Genomic DNA, 23,108 nt, shown 5'->3' on the forward strand with positions numbered 1-23,108 from the left:
ATATTGTAGTAGATTTCATGTCCATTCTGACATTATCCGTCATCGTTCACATCAGCGAGGACTTTTTTTTTTTTTTTTTTTTTTTGCTGGGATGCGACAAGTTGCTTGCGTCGCGAGCTCCGTGTGGGAGAAATGTAGATAGAGGAGCAGACAGGCGCGAGCGCTCGTCCAACCGGAGGGAGGGGGAGGAGTGGAGGGCAGGGAGGAGGGGTAGGGGGGAGGACGCATTCTCCCCGAGTACTCACAAGCAGCGGCCACATCCTCTGTAGACAAATCCGTTTTCAGTGACGTGTTTTCTATTAGCCTGTTTATTCTTTTTTTTTTTTTAAATTCACGTTCAAGCCTTTGTCTATAAGTGGCTGATTTGGATTAATATCACTGAGAACCCATTCCCTCGCGTGATTCTTATTCCCATCAAATCCCATCATCCCTTTTTGTATTTATTTATTTATTTGTTTCTGCCTGGATCGACCCGTTATTCAGCCCATCCAACGTCCACCCCCTATCTTCTTTTTTCCCCCTCCATCTCCTCCTCTATGGGAGTGCGACGCGCTGAGAATCGGTGAGATAAAAAGCCTGCAGGTAAGACCTCAACGAGCTTTTTTCCCCCCTCTAATGATCATAATTACACCGTGTCACTCTTGTTTGTACTTTGCAACTTAACGAATCATTGTTCATCCTGTGTAATTTACACGCCACATTGATTTGTTACACGTTGCCTGTAACTTAGCCCACTATACTGGCAGTGCAGACATGGGCAATAGCTGAACCAAAATAATCATTCTTATTCCTTTGCCTCTTCTCCGACTTAATGCTGAATGATTATTTTCCCTCCTGTTTTTTGTGGGCCTATAATTAGCGTCTGCAACGTCTAATATGAAAATGAAAGCCTTATAATGACTCCTTTGAAGCTTTCCTTTGCACCCTTACTGCAGGTGTTGGGACTAAAATATGTGTTGTATTGTGTTGAAACGATCCCACTATTAAGACCTGTTTGTGTGATTGGGTGTCTTCTTGTTTGATCTGTGTCCTAGTCCACTGAGTGTCTCTCTTTACCGGCCGCTTGATGCTAGGCGTCCATTTTCCACAGTGTAGCCTCTGCAGGCAGGCAGGCAGGCTTATGTGTGTAGCTTCCTCTATTAATGAATGCACCGCAGTCTGCATCACTATACTCGAGCTTTGCATGCGTTCAGCCCCTGATCTCTGAACCTGCACGAAGCTTCTGGGACCAAGCAGCTTCTGCTTTTCAGCTGCTGGAGTCCTCACAGAGCAAGGCCAACATCTTAGCTTCATGTTGGACTTGAGCCACATCATCATCAACATCATCATCATGTCATCTCAATCATTTTCACTGCCCCCTGTCTCCTCTCACTGGCCAACCTGAGCTCTGTGATCTCCCAGATTAAGAGGGAAAACATTGGCACAACAAATTGGCACTAAATCAATCTTTCATTTTTCATCAGAGCTCAGATTACAGTCGGGCTAAAGGTGGAATTAGATGTATTGAAATGCAAAGCCAAAAGGAGTGAGGACTGCAGCAGTCAGGAGTTAGCCTACCTGTCCACTGAAAGTGAGTAACTGTCTTTACTTCGGCTGCAGCCCACGACAAGTAGGCTACAACTCTGAACATTTCCTCTCTGATTTAAAAAAAAACAAAACAGATGTGGATTCAAATGTGGTCACTTGCAGTTAGAGAGGCTTAAACCCTCTGAGCGGAGCTTTTGATGAAGGTGTTGCAGCCCTCTACTAGGAAGGGGGCTGTCTCTCCCTTTATAAAGAAGCACATGAGTCCATCGGCTCCTTTATGACTGGCATGCAGAACTTTTTGAGCTCTCTCTCTCTCTCTGGATGTGGGCAGGATCACAGGGTTGAACTTTTTCACATTTACATCATAGCACTTGTAAGTCACGTGCTGGATCCAAGATGTGATTTTTGGAGGACTCTGAAAAAGTAGTTGTTTTCTATTTCATCATACTTCATTGCAATTAGCAAATAGACAGTTGTTGATGATGACTTAATAAATTAATGAAACGTATATACGGTTAAATTATGAGCAAAAATACATCAAACATGTGACCAAAACACAACATTGTCAGCATCATAGTGTTGCTCACTTGTCCATTGGTGATTAGTCAATCTTTCATGGAGGTGTGTCTGGCCCCTCCATCTGTTGACCACACCCCCCCTCAATCCCTCTGCCTCCCACTTAGTAAACACCGTCTGTACTATGTGTGTGATGTGTGTCTGGCCTTGATGATCGTCTCTGTAGATTTTGGATTACTTTCAAAACCCCTCAGCCGGCGCTAAGATCTGCTGTTTACGCTGTAAGGTGACTCATTGCAGTCAATACTGGTGCGTAGCCCACACAGGCTGTAGTTGTTGTTTTTTTTAACACTGGCCAATTGATAATCGTCTAATTGACCACAGGAGTCCAGAACTATTGAAAATAAATGAGGTTGTTCCTCATCTTGTGCTTCGATGTTTCCTGTCTATTCTTCTCTCTTTCACTCTTTGTTGCTTGAACCTGTTTACACCTGGTATCAACATGTGGTTCCAGTCATTTGCAACCAGACAGCGCTTGAGTAAGAGTGTTGACACTTTGCATTAACAGTGAATGGAATTGTACTGACGGGTAGTTTTGTTCTTTATGTAGCAGCCTCTGGCATCAGTATGTAAATGTGGCGTGAATGTGACATGTAGTTTGAAAGCACTCAAAGTCCAAGTCTGTTCACCATGTCCCGTTCTCAACAGCGCTACCCATAAATCCCTGACACACCAAGCAGACTGCAAAGAACTCGTGTATTGGCCAAAGAGTTGCACTTGAACATCCAGAGAACAGACTACAGTCGACAGCCAACCACAACGTACGCATACTAATCTAATAATGTCTGATAAAAAGCTGAAAATGGCTGTGGCGTTGTCAGCCCTTGGTCTTTTGGTGAAAAAAGAAAAGAAGAAGCGAAGGCGACAAATAAAGGGAAACCACACTAACAGGTGAAAGCATGGAGACTACAGCGGCAGGCTCAAGGGTTGTTGTTTTTTTCCGAACGTGTGTGGTCGAGAGCTAGCGATAAATAAAACCTCCGAACAGACAATCAGAGAGATTCCTCTCACCTTCCACCGACGCCGATTTAACTTGTCTAATCGGCCTTCAAAGGGCTCCTCGGTGTGTCAGGGAATTCGGAGGACGTCACTGAAGGTGGTGGTCCTTAATGCGCCCCATGACACATGAGCGCTCACACCACCAAATTTACGTGGACTAAAGTGTCCCAGACCACCTCCATATGTGGCCTCAGTGATGAGATCTCAGTGCATCTTCAGGACACTTTGGAGTGAGTTCACACACAGCACTCAGGCTGGCCACTGATCACCCAGGAGGGATGTGAATGCGAGGTGTGTACAGGGCCTTAGAAGAGAATCAAACACTTATCAACATATGATCAATGCACCAATAGAAATAAAATGAACATTAATGATCATCTTTAGGAGTAAAGTTGAACCTGCGATTGTCCCTGTAAGAATTCATATACACCCAAACCTTTACAACATTATTTATAATTCCGGCTCGATCTGGGCGATAAAATGATCATGATAATTATTGCGATATAACTTTTCTCTGTGTTTTTCAGCTCCGTGCACTGTTTATGATTTTCAAACGTTTCTCTGTTCAAGCACAGTTTGTCGTGGTTTGACGATGAAGAATAATTTAAGCACAATTAACCATCTGGTTTCTTCAGCCTTTTATCGACTGATTTAAACATTTTTAGTCATATCGCCCAGCCCTAATTCCAACACACAGAGCTTTTATCCAAAGCTCTCTGAGGGCGCTCTCTGACTAGGAAATTTTTACTGAGCCTAAACAGGCTTCACCTCTAAAGTTCAGTTCATTTGACTAGTGAGTGCTCTACAATTCCTTGACCCCGGCACACTACACAACGTGGACAGCCTTCCATTATCATGAAATCCAAGGGCATCTGGCCAGAAGGACCAGAAGTGGACTTGATCGCATGTCACTTTTATTGTTTTCTTGTTGTTTTTTTTCTTTGTTTTAGAGTCCCCTTGTCTTGTAAACTAAGCATGCTTCATAAATACACAAATCCATTCATGTGTTGTATTTAAACTTCGTGTACAAGAGGTCACCTGAGCAGTAAGTGCAGTCCAGTGGTGGAACGGAGAGGGGCAACAATAGTGCTGTTATAGGATAACTTTGCCTAGTGTGAGTGCACCCTAATAGACACCTGTCTCAGTGGCTGGGACCCATTCATTAATTATCCTCCAGCTTTGGTGTTTGTAAGTGTTAGCAGAGCCTCTGAGAGCAGGCGTGTGAGAGCCTGTGATTGAACTGCATGTTGTCAGCGATGTATTCGAGGTAATGTGTCTATGCAGAGGCGTGCAGTGTAAACATACAGGAGCACAGTGCTAGAGCGTCTGAGTGTGCAAACTGGACTGGAGGTACATAATATGTGACCAAAGCCTCTTCAGTCATCACAACAGGCTGGAGGTGTGTGTGGGAGAGAGTCTCAGAAAAGTGTACACTTTTAAAAAACAGTTTTCATCCGACACTCTCATCTGCAGCTTTTCCCTTTAAAAAAAAACACTGCTAAGTTATATAATAATTAATTAATAAGTTATATGATTATTTAAATCCAAGCTGCAGGTGCTTGAAGAACATAAAAGAGATCAGGAAGTCATCGAAATAAACACATTTAACGAACCTGTAAACTGGTGTGTTGGCACTTAAAAGATCCATTTAAGGACTAATTAGTTTGCTGACTGTACATCTCAGCAACTTTGATTGACAAACATACAAATGACTTAACTCTTGGTCAACCTTTTCCACACTTTCAGTTGCTGTCAGTTGTTATTGGATACAAAAATCCAAACCTGAGACCAGGGTGAAAGCCTTAAAAACGCTAATAAGCGATGCTTGAGTAGAGGGAAAAGTTAGAGGATTTTTAAAACACAACTGTCACTCAGCATTAGTTAAAAAGATTAACAGTGCCCATATCAGTGCACTAAAAGAAAGACCACTCTGTGTCATATAGCCTACCTAAGCTTAATGACACTAAACACTAAGGCTCCGTGTCCATCGAGCATTTTTTTGCCGTCTGTGTTTTTGCCATTTGTTTACAGTGAGGTTGAAGTGTTTGGAGTTTAAAATCTTTCAACTTTTCAGAAGTGAAAATGTTTGTGTACAACATCCTCCCTTGTTGATCAGAATAGTGTTAGCTGGGTTGTCATTATCATTAACCTCATCACCCAGACAATAGGAGGGCAAGAGTAAACATTGTGAATTAAAGAAAACTATCTTCAATATAAAACATAGGCGACAGTAAAAAGCGACCGAGCAGAGTCGGTCATACAGCAGCAGGTAGTTTTTTTAACAGACCAGACGCAGGTGCAGCACTTTTATTCTCAGCGCACAAGCGCTTCATCCAAGTGCTCCAGCACGCACAACCTGCACTTTTCTGCCCTGCTAGGGCAAATACAATCAATACAGTTCAGCATTTTCAGCGCTCAGCGTCCTTCGAGCAAAAGCGCCCTCAGTGTCAGCTGTTTCATGGCACTGCGCTTAAAGCTTTCTCAGTTGAAAACAGTACACTTTCTGTAACGACTCCGCACTTGTTCACGTCACTCGTGCCTTACTGACCAGTCGAAGTCAAGAAGCGGGACTTCTCATAACCTCTTCGTCAACAACGTTCTTACTCGTCTTTTCAATGGTTCAATTTCGAGATCTAGAGCTGATGCTAATGCTAGGACAGGATTCATTTACATTTTTTCCTTGGTGATTTTTTTCATTGAATAAAGGACAATATTAAGCAGAGGGCGTAACCTGGCAATGATGAGCACTAGTGAGAAGCGCACGGAAAGTGAGGTCACGGGCACTGCCAGCGCAAAAAGCACCATCAATGACTCCTAAAAACAATTGTAGGTCATAAAACTCAGCTACAGTCATCTCAAAGACTGAATGGTAAACACGTTATATCCCATTTATTGAAAATACTAGGAAATGTTTCTCCAAAAGTAATGAAACACGACAGCTAGATGTCGATGGGAGCTAGCTTAGTTTAGCACAAATGACTTTTAATCTTCTCTTCTGAACGACAGCGCAATCTGTGATGACATGGAAATGAAACAATCATGAAATGATACAGTTCATTTGATTGACACAAACAAACGTAGACTGTTGGACAAAGAACGAATGTCATCAAACATTTATTATCGTGGGAATCGCACAATACGATAAGTGACATATGAGCATTAGGGGCCTCTTACTTGTTGGAAATCAATGAACCAATTATTCTTTTTTTTTTCTTTATTTCTAGTGAACTGCACTTTACTGCATGATCATGAACTAACAACACACTCCTTTCTACATACTTATACAGTTGTGTTCGATAAAGATTCTCCTTCAAGTAAATCAGATACATTAAAAAATCTTTCTTGTTTTTTCGGACTTGTGCTCAGAGAGGAAGAGATGTGGAGCAGGGTGAAGAGGAACGGGCAGTGAGAGGAACAATAGAAACATCATTTCAATTTAAGATTTTTTGATTAAAAAAAACAACGTCGTCTTACCATACATCTCTTAAAAAATATACATCAGTGTATCTTAAAAACTCGATCTTTTTTTTTTTCTTTTTTTTTCCCAGCCCAAAGTCATAGAGGACTTCACTCTGTTAATGGAGTTGTCTTATTTCATATGTTTAAGGGTTCATGAGCATTAGGTCTTTCACAGACACTTTATTTTAGGAAACCTTTTAGACCAAGGTGTTTCTGTCACTTCCTGCTCTGGCTGTTCAGCTCCGACAGGCCGAGGAATGGTCACTTGCAGTGTGAGGATCTTGTTGGACTCCTGCACTCATGACGGCAAACCTGCTTAGCTTCGACATGCCTTTTAAAGATGACCTACTTTATGGTTTTATTGTCGTCATTTTGACAGTTGTTGATGTTTGAGGCTGCACATTTGCATGTTCATGTTCTGTTTTTTCCCCCTCTGCACCTGCGTGTGTCTGCACTGGCATTCATTTCAGTGTACGGAGATGTGCGTGTGCCAGCTGTGAGATCTCAGCAATGAGCTCAGGTGTGCAGCCGTTCCTCATGATTAAGGAGAGAAATCCTCTCAGCTACCAGGAGTCACTGCTCTGAATATTAAGCCATGTTTTCTTAATGTTCACTGCTGTCATCCAGCACTCAGAATAGAATACGCTGCTTGTATTTTTAGAGCTGTCATCATAAGTAAGCCCAGTGCACATTTTTCTGCTTCTGGTCAAGCATTAGCTCATATCATTTTCACTTCCTCATCTCTCCAGGACATCCAACAGTTTATGAAGATTTTTTTTTTTTTTTTTTTTTTTGCGTATAACTTCAACTGAAAATATTCCCACATGCCTACACAGGACCTGTGCTTTTCAAATGTGAGGAAGGACTTATTAAAAAGTGTCATCATTTATTCATTTAGCAGTTTGGTTGTAGATTTATGCAATGAATAGCTAATGATGCAGCTGTGACAACATTCAAATCTCCAGTGTGATTTATGGCTGCTTATTCGAACCACAACTCAATGGGGGAGCTTGTATTTTCTATGAGGTGTTCTGTCATGCTGCGAATGAGTCACACAGGTAGATCTGATTACAGCTGAAGGTTTCTGACAAGTGAGGGCCTGGTCCTGTAATGGTCCCTCTAGCAGTTAGCTTCTAATGCTTAGCTGTGGCTTGTATTGCTGTGGTACATGCTGTTTCAGCTGATTGGCCTCTGGCAGGCCCAGAGTCATATGACTGTTGCAAACATTATTATAACATTATCACAGGGAGGGTTAGTTAGCTCTGGAAAGCTCAGATATATGGAAAGTGCAGACATGGTCTTTTATCATTTTAATTCATCCATTATGAAACCTGTAATTACACAATACCTCGAAACAGCCCTGTCAAATCTATTGTCATGGGGGGCTGAATGGCATGACGGGGGCAAAACCAAACTGCTTACTTTGTGCACTGCAACAATTTAATTGGACACTTACAGAACTCTTTAAACAATAATCAAAATCAATGCAGCACAACAAGTGATAGTCTTTTCTATTCTTCTTTGTCTAAACCTGGTGCCGACATTACCTACACGCAACCTGACTGCGGAAAATCAAATAGGAGATTCTGTTTTGTTAAGTGGCTGTTGAAGCCCCCCTGCCTGCTGGCCTAAAGCAGACATAAGGAGCAAGCTGCAGGGGTCTCTGAGACCACAACTTCAGTGACATCACTTTACATGAAGCTCTCTTTGGAGACACCAAAGAGTTGATACAATTTCTTTCATTTACATATATAGTACACCCAAAGAGCTGTAAACAGACCAGCACACAAGATTACCAGCAAGTTAAAGAAGTTATTCATATTTTTGCCCTCTATGTCGGTCAAACGTTATTCTCAAAGGGCAATGCAGAAAGGGCCATGACAATACTGGCATTAGCTCGAGATAATGGGTCTGCTCTCCCTGCTCTACTACCTGAATGTAAACAAGCACTGTGAACACGTAGCAGCACTTTGATATTAGAAAATGGAGATAACCATGAATTAATACCTTTATTGCCCCTAGGGGAATATGAAAAAACAGTATATTTACAAGACAGCACAAAAGAATGAAAGCATATAAAACACACTAAAGCATCACGTGACTAAAAGAGGGATTTCAGTAGTAAGTTAGATAAAGTGCAGTGCACATTAAAGTATGCAGCTGGATGCTGCGGGGTACAAACGATGGAACGCCTCTTTTGGTCCTCATCCTGGTCATTCTATAAATGCGCCCTGAAGTCAAGAGTTCATACTCAGACCAAAGGTGGTGCAGAGGGTCAGCTGTGATCTCGCTGGCTAAATTCAATGTGTGCCGGTTTGTCAGGTCAGAGATGCTGCACATTTGCTTCCTGGTTGTATAGTTTAACAAGTTTGTTCTCATTTTGTACGGACAGTGCTCCTCCCCAACACTGAACACAAAAGGTCAACACATTTTCAATACAACTTTTGTAAAATAGTGTCAGCATTGTGTTGTCAACATAAACATTTCTAAGCTTCCTTAAAAAATAGAGGCGCTGTTGAGCCTTTGCAAATCTTGCTTTTGTGTTGGCGTTATTGTGCCAAGATACTTATACACCTTGACAATTTACATTTCTGTGTCTTTCATTATTAACAGGGGAAAGAGATGACTGCCTTCTAAAATCAATGATCTTTTTTTTTAGTTGTCTCTGCATTTAAAATCAAAAAGTTATCAACGCACCACTTGTAAAAGTTGTCTATCTCAGCTCTGCCATCTCATTGTCTTTTAAAATATGTATATAGATTTCTGATCACGAAGGACTAGAATGCATTCACGACCTGCCAAAGCAGAGAGATCATAGTATAGGGCTCCAGTGTGCAGTCTGTCTGTTGCAGTTCTACGTTTCCCCTCCCCTTTGGCTTCACAATGGAGCGGGATTCATGGCTGGAAAGGAGTACCATGGGATTCATTAATCTCTAATAAGTACTCTATCTAGTTATATGGAACTGTTTTGGATTTTTCCCAACCAACAGGGCTTAAAAAAAACTGTTATTTGCAAAGTGTGCACAGATAAAGCTTGCACTTTGGATGGCAACACAACAAACATTTTTAACAATCTCAAGAGACAGCATCCTTAACAGTCTGCTGACAATCAAACAGCAAGAAGATCTAATCCCGTTGTCTTAATTGTTGCTGCCGATGTTCTTCTGCTCTCTCTTAGTTTTGCAAAGTTATTTACAAGCCTCTCCACACGAGGCTCACCTGTTGTGATAAGCAATCGACAATGAAACAACTTTATGAAATGGAGGGAAGCGATGACATCAGCAAGGTCTGGACCTCGGTTGTTATTGTTTAAAAGGTATTGTTAACAGAACAATCATTGATTTACATGCATGCTGCTGAAAGTGATCTCAGTCAGCAGCTCTCTCTCCTCTCTTGAAGTGCAAAGCAGGCAAGTGTGTTACTGTGGTCACCCCTCTGTATGTGTGTGTGTGTGTGTGTGTGTGTGTGTGTGTTTGTGTCAATGAAACATCATGCCAACAACTCCATGAAAAAAAATAAAATCAAGATTACAGTTAAACCAAAATAAACGTCTTCACTGAATGTGTGCATCATAGAATAATATCACTCTCCATTATGTTTGAATTCGGTTCTACATTTGTGCCATCAACCTACAGAGAGAAAAAAGCTGATGGCTATAATCGGGCATATTTACATGTTAATGTTAATAAAAGTACCCTATCCCTATTTGAAATAAATATATGGAAAATAATAATAAACAAGATTGTGATTAAATCCTGATTGTGATTCGGCTATACAAAAATCGTGTGATTTTTTTTCCATATGGCCCACCACTTTTCATGTGGATTTTAAACTGCAGGGAAGATGAAAGGCCTGTGGTGCGAGCACTGCTGATAAACGCTTCATTCAGCAACCAACATTAAATTGTTTACCTGCAGACATTTTTTTTTAAACTGTGCTGCTTTATTCGGAATTTGAATTTCTGTTCAATCGAACAGGAAAATCTGGGAGCTTAAATCCTCTAAGGGCTTCCATTAGATAAAGGAGGAATGTTGTGCTGGGTTTACCTGCCCAGGTAAGCAAGTATGTGTCTTCATTTTTCTGAGATTGATGAAATGGATTAAACAAGACTTCAACCTTCATTCTCAACATCTTCCAGTCTTGATCTCTGCACACATATACAAGCAACACCTTTACAACAAGTCAATATTACATTGTACAACTGCAAGTGAACGTCTGTTTCAACCGGAACACCCGAGTGTCTTTTAAGTGCGTTTCACCTCTAATATTCTCATGAAGAAAACCCTTACACAGAGACAAAACTGTAAGCGTCTGTACGCCTTTAAGATCTTCATGTGAACATTAAATATATATCACAAAGGACCGATGTATAATGTGAATTCAGAGAGAGAAATAAGACCTTCTTTAGACGACCCTACCTTAAACTGACAGTAGTAGCCCTTTCTGACCCCCTCTCTCCTCCTTATTAGGTTTGGTACTTAACTCATTTCATAAGACTCTCTCTTTTTTCCTGCCCTCTTGTTCCTTCACGCTCTCTCGCGCTGGTTCCTGTCGTACCCCTCTTTCTTAATTATTGGTTGAAAATAGAAATTACAGATAATTAAATGACAATTATGATCTCCTACTCAGGGGACTTGCTAGGGGGAATAATTTAGTAGGTTATTGTAAAGGTCATTCATTTAATACTGGAGTCAAAGACCACACACACACACACACACACACACACACGCACGCACGCACACACTCTCGGCCTTAGAGATAGCATTATCCCTTCTGGACACGTATTTTCCTCAGGGAAAGGCAGAATGTTGATAGGGTTGGAAGGTCACACACACACACACACACACACACACACACACAACCACATTGACTAGTTCTCCTGCACATATGAACCCACGATGTGTAAATAAGCTTCAGACGCACTTGAGAGGAGATCTGCACACGCATGTAAAACACACCGTCTCTTCTTCCATCCTTCGCTCAGTGTCGGAGGCGGCTCTGCTTTGGGTCTCACAATGCAAACAGGATGTAACCTATTTTGATCACTGTGCCATATTGCATCATCAAATATTAACAGACTTGACAGCACTACATTATGGCTGCTTAATAATGTGTGTTGGATAATATGTGCTGACTTTTTGTTCATATGTCTCCTTAATTCATCAAGAAACGGCTCCGACAGAGGGTCTACTTTTCATTCCCTCTACCGTCACCACTGTTTTATTCCGTGTGTGTGTGTGTGTGTGTGTGTCTGGGAGCATCTGTGTCGCCGCAGTCTCACACATTTCTATTGATAGACCATTACCGCACTGGTCTGTCTGTCTGTCTGTCTGTCTGGGTTTCAGAGTTAACCCTCCTGATAGTGGTTTGAAATATTCCCCTCATTTCTCTTCCATCTCTGTTCTCTCTCCTTTTTCCTCTGTTTTGCTCTCCCTGCCTCTTTCTCCCTCTATCTCTTGTCGTCCCCCCCCCCCCCCCCCCCCCCCGCTCTATGCTGATCCAGACTTTGGAATTCAATGTTGCTATGGTAACAATGTCGGGTTGGTCCTCTCTGCCTCCCCCTCTCACTCCTCTTATTCAGGCTAGATGCAGCACAACTCGCTCTGGATTCATTCTGTCCTTAGCCTGTAACGACTCCAATCTGTATTTACATTGATGCAACACAGTGTTTAAATGACAGCATCTTCAGACTGGAAATTAGAGTACTCATATACTTAATCTACAGAAAAGTTATCTGCACTATTTTCATTGTGGATCACTTGAGGCTCAAAATGTCACAGCAATGCAGGAGCAGAGAAAGCCAGAGAATCACCGAGGGCACAGTGAAGTCTCTGAAGACCATGAGTGTCTGCTTTCAATGTGTCTCTGTCATGTCTTGATGCCTGCTGCAGATCTCATTTCCTTCTGGATATTAATAAAGTTGAAGTTTGTCTGATTAGAATTGCTGACTCTCCAGTTTTATTTTATTCGTGGGACAACCCTTCTCACAAATCTGTGTGCACGTCACACAGTATAAAGAGTGATATCTGCTTTTAAGTGCTTGCATTTAATTCATTATTCACTAGATTCTCACCGACCAAAAGATACTTCTTGGTACAGCATGTGCACAGAAAGGCATCATATGTGTCTAAGATTTTCAGGAAACTCCAAAATTACAAACTGCAGTTTAAGCCAATGGAGCTTTTTTGGTTCCAACCACAAGAAGCCGCTCGTAGAGTTTCAGTTTTGGTATTTTTGCATCTGTATTGTAGTGGACATAAGTCGACTATGTCAGCTCATAGAATGTCTGTCTTTTTGCTTGACTTTTTTTGCAGCAGCAGGGCAGTGACCATGGTTTCAGTTTCCTGCTAGCAGCAGGCGGACAAAGAGCAGGACAACTGCCCAAGCCCACAGCCTCCTCCAACAACAGCCTTCCTGTGAGAAAGAAATAAACTGAGAGAGAAAAGGAAAGAGGCAAAAGAGAGAAAAACGAGTGCAAGAAGGGGAGAGGGGAGCAGGTGAAAACAGTCGATGGATGCTGTCCGGATTGAGGGGACAGCACGTTCTTCACTGACGAGGAAAAGAAAGATTTCAAAATTGAGTCGAAGGATAGAAACTCGCCGTCAGGTAAGTGTTACTTCTTTAACCTTCCAACAGAATCCAGCCAATGTCCTGCACTTCCAATGAAGCGCAGTCATTTGGACAAGCAATAACGTTTTCTGGGCTACAGTGATGTATGGTACGAATACGAAGGCGTAACTTATTAAAGCACTGTTCAAGAATTACAAAATGTATAGAGCTATTTTTTTTAAACATTTTTTAACTTAATCCTAATTTAAGATGGAAGGACGAGGTCGGAGTCGAGAGAAAACAGCTACATGTGAGATAGTAACCAATGAGTTTTGGGATTGTATTTGCACCATTTGGATGCCGTCAGATGAAGCACAGGCTATCTCAGATTGCTGAGCTGAGTTGGCCAACTTTTTGATGTATGATTTATAATATTTTTTCTCATGTCATTTTCAATGTGAAAGGCCAAATTGCCAGCTCTTTCATTCTTCATTCATTCTTTACTTGCAGTGGACTATTGTTTTTGATGTTCACAAATAATCAATTGCCTAAAAGAAGTTGGCAACTGGGGCAAGTCGCAGCAATGATACCTCCATTAGGGCAGAGCATTGCAACTTCTGAAGGCAACTGTTTTACAGCGACAAAAAACAAAACAGTTGTAAGAAGTCGATTTTTCTCAAGTCCTTTATATGATGTCATCAGTGTATAGGGTGTCCTTTACTTGCCTATCTTCAATATGAACGATCTTAAGTGTATTATGTGAAGGCATTTCGTTGTGTGTGTGTGTGTGTGTGTGCGTGTGTGTGTTATGTATTCATCTCCAGGCCTTCTCATTCTGAGGGGAAAATGGTGTCAGGGTCATGCATATGTAGTAGGTTGAGATTGCAAGGGTGTGATCCATTGTGTTTCACATCAATTGTATCTTGTTAAGCAGAGTCAGCAGAGTCATCCAACTCTCCTCCAAGGACACATCACACAGCCACTTATGCACCTCCCACATCTGTGCTTCACCTCCTCTTCCTCCTCAGAATCTCACCTGACTGTTCGCCGTCTTCTTCAAAAAATCTTCACTATTTGGATTATTGCAAACACATTACTGCCAGTATATTACATCCTGTCTTGTTCTTGAAAATCCAAAATTAATTCTTGTCTGTCTTTCTCTCTATTCTTCTCCTCTTTTTCCTACCTTCCTCGTCCTATCCTTTCCCTCTGAAGGCGGCATGGTGTGTGAGAAGGGGATCCAGATCCTCCTCACCACCGTGGGGGCATTCGCTGCCTTTGGCCTGATGACGGTGGCAATAGGGACGGACTACTGGCTGTACTCCCGTGCCCTCATCTGCAACAGCACAGCCAACGTCAGCCATGATGATCCCCATGCCAAGGACAAGAAAGATCCTGGGGCGCTCACGCACTCTGGACTGTGGAGGATATGCTGCCTGGAAGGTAAGGTAGAGGTTGTTGGAGGAGATTTGGGGGGATTTGGACAGACCAGCTGCTTTGGATGAGACTCTTGTGTGAGTGAAAACAGTGTTTACTTGTTTCAGGACGTAAAGGGACTCAGAGTCACAAAAGCAAGCGTGGCTCAACATTTTTGGAAGCTTAAGCAAGAGGCAAGTTAGCGTGGCTTAGCTTAGCATTAAAGTTCAAAACAGGAACATGCAGCCTGGGTTGAGGTAAAATATTTCTATTAATAGCTGTTAAGCTCACTGAAAAAGATTTAATGTTTAAAAACCTAGAGTGTAAAAACATCAACAAGCGGATGCAAAGGAGGGGAATCTCAAACTGTTAGAGAGCGAGTTACTCACACTGTTTCCTAAACTAATCAGCCACCGGATGAACATATTACTCTGTGGTTAAACTCAGAATCTCTGCTCTATTCCAAAGGTCCAAAGATGACACATTTCCGATTGTTCGCGGTGTAAATGTGTGTACGACAAAGCTTGAAGTTCAGCAGTGTCAGTCAGCCTTTTATTCATCTGTTGAAAAGTTTGTTTAGAAAGCTGTGGCATAGCTGAGATATCAGTTAGCATTTCAAGCACCAACACATACACGCTCCATTTCGGATCTAATTTTGCTTAGTACAGTGAAGTGATACTGAGGCGTAGGCTTTACTCGAAACAATCCATTAATCACTGGGTTTGTGGTCTTTCATTTAATGGCTGAAGCAAAAGGCTCACGTTCACCCTGACTCACACTGTCCTCTCACTCCAATTGGCAGGAAACCTCAGAAACTGGCAGTGGCCATCTTTCGATCCTCAGTTTGTCACTGCAACACAAGCTGCTAATTCATTATACATTACTCTGCCTGGCTGACTCTCAGTAGTAAAGGCTGGGATGGAGTTAACAGTAAGGCAGCTACAGCCAAAGGGGTGGTGCGAGTTAGCGATCTGTGTCTTTGCTCTCACATACAGACTTCAGTCTCTAGGAAGACCTCTTGGCTTTCCTCATAAAGCATTCAGGCCCATCCTTTGCTTGGTCATTGTACAAAGCTAATTTGTCCTCATCTCCAAGCTCCCTGATAGCAAAGCAGCCAATTAGAGATAAGCTCCAGCCCTTGCAGCACTGCTGCAGTGCACCCCCACCTATTCCCTCCATTGCCTCACTCTTTCAGTCTCCCACTTGCTGCCCCTCTGTCTCACTCCCCAAAACGTTGAATCTTTCTCTGGCTCCTCTGCTTCTTCCCCTCCTTGTAGCTTCCTCTCCTTCAGTCTTCTCTCTCTGTGCTGCAGTAAAGCTGATGTCAGTGCCTTGGCATGGCTTAGAGGTCAAGTATCCTTGATGTCTTTGGAGAATTGGGCTAAGAAAGATGCTTAGAAACTGTGCAGTGATGCAGTGAGGTGTAGCTGGGGTGGATATGCAGGACATGCTAGCTCTGAAAGATTTATGCCCGTGGGTGGGTGGCATATAACGGAGATACATCCTGTCCTCCTCTCTAGCTCCTCTGCAGGTTTATTGAAGCTGGGGTTGTTTTTACATGACCTGTCTATGATTTATTTCTCATCATTATCATCATGTAATCATCACTAACGTTCCAAAACTTTTTGTAAAGCCTTGTCAGCTCTGACAGCTGTTCACGGGTTTGTATGTATTACAAAAGATTATAAACTACATGCCAGTTAATACACTCATCATGTGGAAGTGTACTGTTACTGCATCTGTTGTTGTTTATCTCTATTCATCTATTTTAATAGCTTATCTATTGCTTTTAACTACGTACATCAAACATTTTTCCAACACATGTTGCGGCAGTAGCTCACTCTGTAGGGACTTGGGTTGGGAGCTGGAGGGTCGCCGGTCCACTTCCTGAACACTGCTGAAGTTGCCTTGAGCAAGGCACCGATCCCCAACGTCCCGGAGCTCGTTGTGGGCAGCTCCCTCTCTCTGAGAACTCTCCATTAATGCATGTCCATAGGATCTGTTTTTGTGTGGCACGTCATTCGACAGAGTGTAAAAATGAATTTCCCCTTGTGGGATTAATAAAGTATAAATTATTATTACTATTTATCCCGCTAGCCTAACTAGTTTTCAAACTTAAATCCAACCAGAGTGAACACTTATTAAAGACAAACCCATTTAAAAAGTGTTTACTTTCTTTATCCTTATACCTCTGCACTGATGTAGCACTTCAGAAGATCAAGCCACCCACTGTAACAGGACCTCTTAGCTACAGTTTATGTAGCATGCTAGATAGTAGTGGATGGTGATGTAGGATCATATCGTAAACTTGGCACAGATCTGGGCTCGTCACATGTCATGAGAGACGCAGGTGGAATTGTCACCGGATAGTATATGAATGATAGTTGCTGATAAACAGATAAGTTGTTGTAAGTGTGAACTTCAGTCGATTTCTTCTGAAACATATTTTGCTTTGTGTCAAACGTGTCAGTGGATGGACCTTTATTCTTTTCTACTGCTTTTCTTATTTAGTCATTTATCTGCTTTTGTTTCACAACACATATTATGAATAAATCAATCAACCATGCATTATGAATCCTATCAATATGGTCGAGCAAGTCCAGTGTTTGAGATGCAGCAAGTCATTGTAGGTAAAATAAACATGTTCTTTAAAAAGCTGAAGGTAATAGTCTAAACGCAACTTTGTCGTTACGTCTTTTTGATTGTGCACCACCTGAAACAGTTAGTTGAACCGCTGCCTGATGATGTTAACACTGATCCCTTTGGCTCTGACGTCCGTCCCCCCCCCCACCCCACCCCACCCCTCCTCTGTACCTCCATCTGTTTCTTTACAGACCAACCTGTGGAGTAGCTGTTAAAGAGACCAGCTCACCCCACATCTGTCCGTCTCTCCCTCCGTCTGTGTCTCTTCATTCCATCACTTCCATCCATCTCCCTCACAGTCCATCCATCAGTAACAGTGGTGTGCTGTCATCACCCTGCGTGCCTCCCTCCATTCGTCTGTCTACATGCAAGACCCTGGCGGGTACTTATCTGTCTGCCTGTGTGTCTGCATAATGATTATATTTACATGTGTCTGGGTTTACTATTTGTATCTGTTGTTACTAACATGAATGTGGAGGGACCATTAATGTGGGTTGTGTTCTTGTGAGTATGCTCGGATTCCAAGAAGAGATTTTCAAAGAAAGACTTGACTGTGCTCAACTGCCAGTCAGCCTGTCCCTCAGGAGGATATTAGATGCTCTCTTTTGTTATATTTTTGAGTTCTTGACTTCTGTGGTGTCTGGTCACCCCTCTTTCTCGTCTCATATCTCAGGAGTAAAGAGAGGAGTGTGCTCTCAGATCAACCACTTCCCAGAGGATGCAGACTTTGACCATGACGGAGCAGAGTACGTCCTACGTAAGTCAATACCAGAACTACTTGGCATGGATGATGAAGGAAGTCTGTAAATAAGAGAGAAGGCTTGAAATTGTCCACAAAAAAAAAAAGTGAATAACCTTCTGTTAATTTTTAAACTTTGTGTTTTATTGCTAATTCTTCTGAAGACTCTCTCTGTTGGAAAACAAACATGTGACTATGTGCTGCAGAAAATCAGGGTAGCTGGGGTGCCCTAGATTGTGTTCAGTGCCCTGCGGTGATATCTTTCTGCTCTATGATAGGCTTCATGTGTGCCTGTGCATACATAAAGAAAAGCCTGCTTTCTGTTTATTATGGTGCAGAGGCATTTTGTTGGCATTTAGGTGGCATTTTCTCTCCAGTGGCCTAGTTCTAGATGAGGGAGAAGTGTTAATGTGTGCATGTGAGCTCGATTGCATGTGTGCCTGTGCGCATGCGTGTTGTGCATGGTTGGCATCCTGCTAAAATCACTGAAGGCCACATGGAAAAATGGGATTAAATCTTGTTTTTTTTATCACTCACTTATTAATTTTCTGTTTTTGTAGTTCAAACTGTTCTTATTTTCACTTTGCAGTCCAAACTTGAGTTTAGTTGTTTAAATTAAAAAAGGTTCAGTTTTTTGGCTGTTGGACTGTAGTCTACTTAAAACACAGTTATAGTTATAGTGCCAGGAAATTGTGATGGGAGGTGTTCTGTTATGATAGAAAACCCCAAATTTCACAATCCAAATCAAAGTCACCACAAATATCATTTGTGGATTTGCAAAAGATTTTGCCTCTGGTTCGGCTGAGAACGTCAACGCTCAAAGCAGATTCAACTTCTGCTACTATGGAAACAGTAACAGTAATACGCAACTCGTGCGAGCTAACCACAACTTTCCAGCTGTAATTAAAGCCATCGAAAATATTTCAAAATGGGCTTTTTTAATTTTATGATGTTCCGAAAGCATTACAATTGATAAAGAATTCATTAGTTTACATCCCATTCTAATTGTACACATAATCATTTTTTTTTTTTTTTGTTCCGTGTATAGGGGTAGTCAGGGCTTCCAACATCTTCCCGATCCTCAGTGCCATCCTCCTGCTGATGGGAGGGGTCTGCATCGCTGCTAGTCGTTTCTACAAGAGCAAAAGGAACATCATCCTCGGGGCAGGGATTCTCTTCGTGGCTGCAGGTAGGAATGCTGTCCATCTGTGTGCTGAAGTGATATTGTGTTTATAGTTGAGAGGTGGTCTGCGGGATATTACTTTGCTGTCAGTTTTGGTGTTTTGTTTACGTGTCTTTAGTGTTTGGACTATTCTCTTCATTTAATTGAGGTTTTACATTCAAACCTCATCTTGGCAGTTGCCTTTTCTGTGAATGTCACAAGTCGTCATGTCAACAGATTTGTTTATAAGCGCTGCACGTTGGTCTGTCTGAGTTTATTTATCTCTGAAATAAATATCGTCTCTTTCTGTGCTTTCTCAGGTCTGAGTAACATAATTGGTGTGATCGTGTACATCTCCGCTGCGCTGGGGGACATCTCTCCAAAGAAGGATGAGGATAAGAAGTGGCAGTACTCCTACGGTTGGTCCTTTTATTTTGGAGGCCTGTCCTTCATCATGGCTGAGATGGTGGGGGTGCTGGCTGTCAACATCTACATAGAGAAGAACAAGGAGCTGCGCTGCCGCTCACGCACCGACATCTTCAAGAGCACCACGCACGCCATGCTCCGTCTACCTAGCTACCGCTTTCGACGCCGCTCCCGCTCCTCGTCTCGGTCCACAGACCCCTCCCGCTCTCGAGACCCCTCACCTGTGGGCGGCGGGGGCAAGAACTTCGGCCTTCCCCCCTCTGCACTGCTCTCCCAGGGCCCCATCTCAGTGTCCACTTTACCCAACCCCCACTCTCGCTCGCACACAGCCTTGGCAGGAGGTGACATCTCCCTCTACACGTTGTCTCGAGACCCCAAACTGGGGGGTTTGCCCCCCATGTACGGAACGGTGGACAGGGCTACACTCTACCAGCTCCACAACTGCTTTCCAAAGGATGGAGGCGGAGGTGGGGTGATGATGAGTGGTACACTTCCTTCGCTTAAATCCCACAACCCTTCTAATTCTTCCAACTCCAACGCGCAGATGCCCAACTCAGTGGGCTCTGGCCCTCCTCCCTTCACGTCGTCCACAGTGGACAGAGAGCGAGGGATGGGGACCCTGGACAGGCTGAAGGGAGACAGGGAGAGTAACTCTAACACCCTCAATAGGAAGACAACGCCTGTGTAGAGAGAAGAGGCGAAGGGAAGCAGAGAAGGAAAGTGAGTAGGAATCAAAGAGGGAAGATAGAGAGGAGCTCTGTGTTGTGAGTCTCAACAAGAAGTAGCAATGAAATGCTAAATCTCTCCCTCCATGTTCACTGTTATTTAGTTGACTCAACCTCACTGAGAGCAAAAAGAAAAAGAGTAATAACAGAGTGATAATAACAACAACAATGAACTTTCACAATAAAACTATTTTGATATTTTAATGTGCTAGAAATGATTTATTTTGTTAATGATCAAACGCAATTAACCTTGGGCTATTCTGAAAATGTTTCACATACTTTCTTTTGTGCAATATAACTGCTAATTTAACCAGATCATCATTAGTGTCAAATTGTTGTTGTAATTATTCTTAGCGTTATTACAGGTTAGCCGTATACGCAAACATTTTAGTTCAGAATAAAATTCAAATTTCATGTTTTGTTTTCTCACTCTGATTTTAGAACTCGATGACTTTTTACTGTGAAATTCTTCCATGCAAAGCCACTGGGACTGTCAGTGCGCTGCGTGTAACTGTGTCAAGGTGTCAAGCATGAGTGTGCACAATAAGTGGGAGAGTGAGGGCCTGTATTATTACTGTTTTTTAGCCTCATATGATATGATTTCCATTTGTAACATGAAGTCAGATTTGAATAATGTAAATTGTCTTCCAATATTGATACGGAAAGAAATGCAACAATAATGTGAGTGACTGAGACAAACTGTCAAACTTCATTGTTATTATGAGTCCGAGTTTTTCTATTGGCCTCTGTTAGTCTTCTTTCCATTCTAATCAGTGTAAACAGTAGTATTTGTAGCTATAGTCGTGTTGAAGATGTTTGTTCTTGGGCATTAACAGAAACCTCTGGCAGGAGGATGCAGAAAAAAAGATGACATAGAATATTACATTTGTACAGATTCAGGTTCAAGTTACTGCCTGAGCAAAAACAAAACAAACAAAAAAAAAAGAAAAGAAAAAAACAAGAACTTAATCATCTTTTTCTATGAAGAGTCCCAAAGTGAGACATGCAACTCATCATTTTCAAAGGCAAAAAAACACAATATGTATATGTGGGTTCTGAGGGTTTAAAAAACACTGCAGATACAAACTTTTGAAAACAAACATGTACATTGTAATTTACGCATACATATATTTGTAAAGTCTATCGATATGTTTTTGCGGGACCACTGTTCAGATACATCTTGGGGCAGGTTTGGATGAAATGTGTGATCCCAGTGCCCCTTAATGGACTATTATTGGGTGGTTTTACCCACTGTTCCATCATGACTCCCCCCCCCCCCCCTCCCCCACAACCTGCCCAATATGAAGACACATGATCAGCGTTCCCCTTCTTAAAAACTCGACCAATAAAAGAGACAGCATCATAACCTCCCCAAAGCCTCTCTTCACTGTGCTTCCCCCCCCCCCTCCCCCCGTGACCCCTGGGTCTGGACTCTGATCTGTTTATGTTGATGAGAATGTAAACACATGTAACCCCCCCCCCTTCTGAGCTGCCCCGAATGACTGCAGATTCGGATGGAAACAAGGGACACACAGCTACATGAAACAATGAAGAAACAAAAGAAAAACAACCAGACGCTTCCAGATTCTCTACTCTTTTTTTTGTATTCTTTGATTTCATTTGAGAAAAAGAAAAATGTGATAAAACTGCACACAGATAGCATTTATGTGGGCAATATGAATAGTATGTAGTTGAGAATAGATATATCTAGACAAATGATTATGGTTTATCTAAATGTGTGATAAACTTACACTGTATTGCACGAAGTTTATAAAAAAACAATAACAGACCTACTTACGGAGTGCTGTCTTTTGTTGCTTTCTGCAGAAAAAAAGAAGAAAAAGCATGAAGCCTCAAATAAGAGTGTAGCTGGAAGTTTGTGGGTCCTTTATTTAAAGCTGAATGAATCAACATTTTAATAACCAAAGTGTATCAATGTGTCGTAAAAAGAAAGGCTCGTTTGTGGTGATGAGAGGATTATGACACTTAACAGTGGCAGCAGGCATCTGTTCACAACATCCCACTCTATATGTTCTCTGAACCAAACAACAGAAAGACACTGTTAGTGAACAGTTGAGCTCTTTGCAGAAATATTTTTTTTTATCTCAGGTGTGAATATAGACCGTAAAAGAAGCTAAAGGCTCTTGGACTTAAAATGATCAGGTGGATAGAAACACATCTCTAAATGAATAACAATGCCTTTTTTTGTCAGGGTCCTGGTGTGTTTTTCGTTGTAGTAATGTATCTTGGATCGTCTTTGACTTCACTGCAGAATGAAGTTTCTTTTGTCTCAAACTAAAGCTGGGTTGTAAGGTTTGTATGTCAGAGCCTTATTTTACAAGCCACTTCAACAAGCGTGATGTAAAAGCTGAAATCTGTTCGATATATAAAGCAGTTATAGAGTCAATACAATTAATCAACTGTAAATGTCCATGTTTTGTGAAAAGGATGTATTTTGCTAATTCACAATTGAGAAATATAGAAGCAGTTTCTGCTCGTGAATGTTGGATAAAATGTGCATAATATGAAGACATTTTTAATGAAAGTCAGCAAACTGCGACTGAAGTACAGAAATTATGTAAAGTCAGTAAAGTAAGCAAATATTAATTGGACATACAGGCAGTGGTCTTAGTAGTTCCTTGAATCTCAAGGTCTTTCAGCTCATCTTCACATCATGCTGTGATCCTAAATAGACTTCGACCTTCACTGTCAGACCTGAGGCTAATGCTTGCTAATATATGTGTAGTGCCAGATGGGAGGTATCTGCAAAAAAAAGTGATACTGAGAAAAGCAACTTTCAAAATTAATTCAGGAAACTTTTCTGTGACCAATGCCCTACCTGAACCCGTCTTTTGTGTTTCGTTCTGATGAGACCATCTGGGACCTC

General features: G+C 41.9%; 1 protein-coding gene across 2 annotated transcripts; it reads left to right on the plus strand.

The window, feature by feature from the left end:
• Window positions 1-140: 140 nt before the first annotated feature.
• cacng8b (calcium channel, voltage-dependent, gamma subunit 8b) lies at window positions 141-21,199 on the plus strand. Of its 2 annotated transcripts, none has more exons than XM_079344122.1 (6): window positions 141-582; window positions 12,876-13,167; window positions 14,326-14,553; window positions 17,843-17,926; window positions 18,957-19,097; window positions 19,391-21,199. In XM_079344122.1, exons 3-6 carry the CDS (start codon window positions 14,331-14,333, stop codon window positions 20,182-20,184), a joined length of 1,242 nt encoding a protein of 413 aa, XP_079200248.1. In that variant the 5' UTR covers window positions 141-582; window positions 12,876-13,167; window positions 14,326-14,330; the 3' UTR covers window positions 20,185-21,199. The 2 variants fall into 2 exon arrangements, with proteins under 2 accessions (XP_079200248.1, XP_079200249.1); XM_079344123.1 differs by having other exon boundaries at window positions 12,879-13,167.
• The last annotated feature ends 1,909 nt before the right edge of the window (window positions 21,200-23,108 follow it).

This window comes from Symphodus melops, assembly GCF_947650265.1.
Source record: "Symphodus melops genome assembly, chromosome: 5".
Lineage (NCBI taxonomy): Eukaryota > Metazoa > Chordata > Actinopteri > Labriformes > Labridae > Symphodus > Symphodus melops.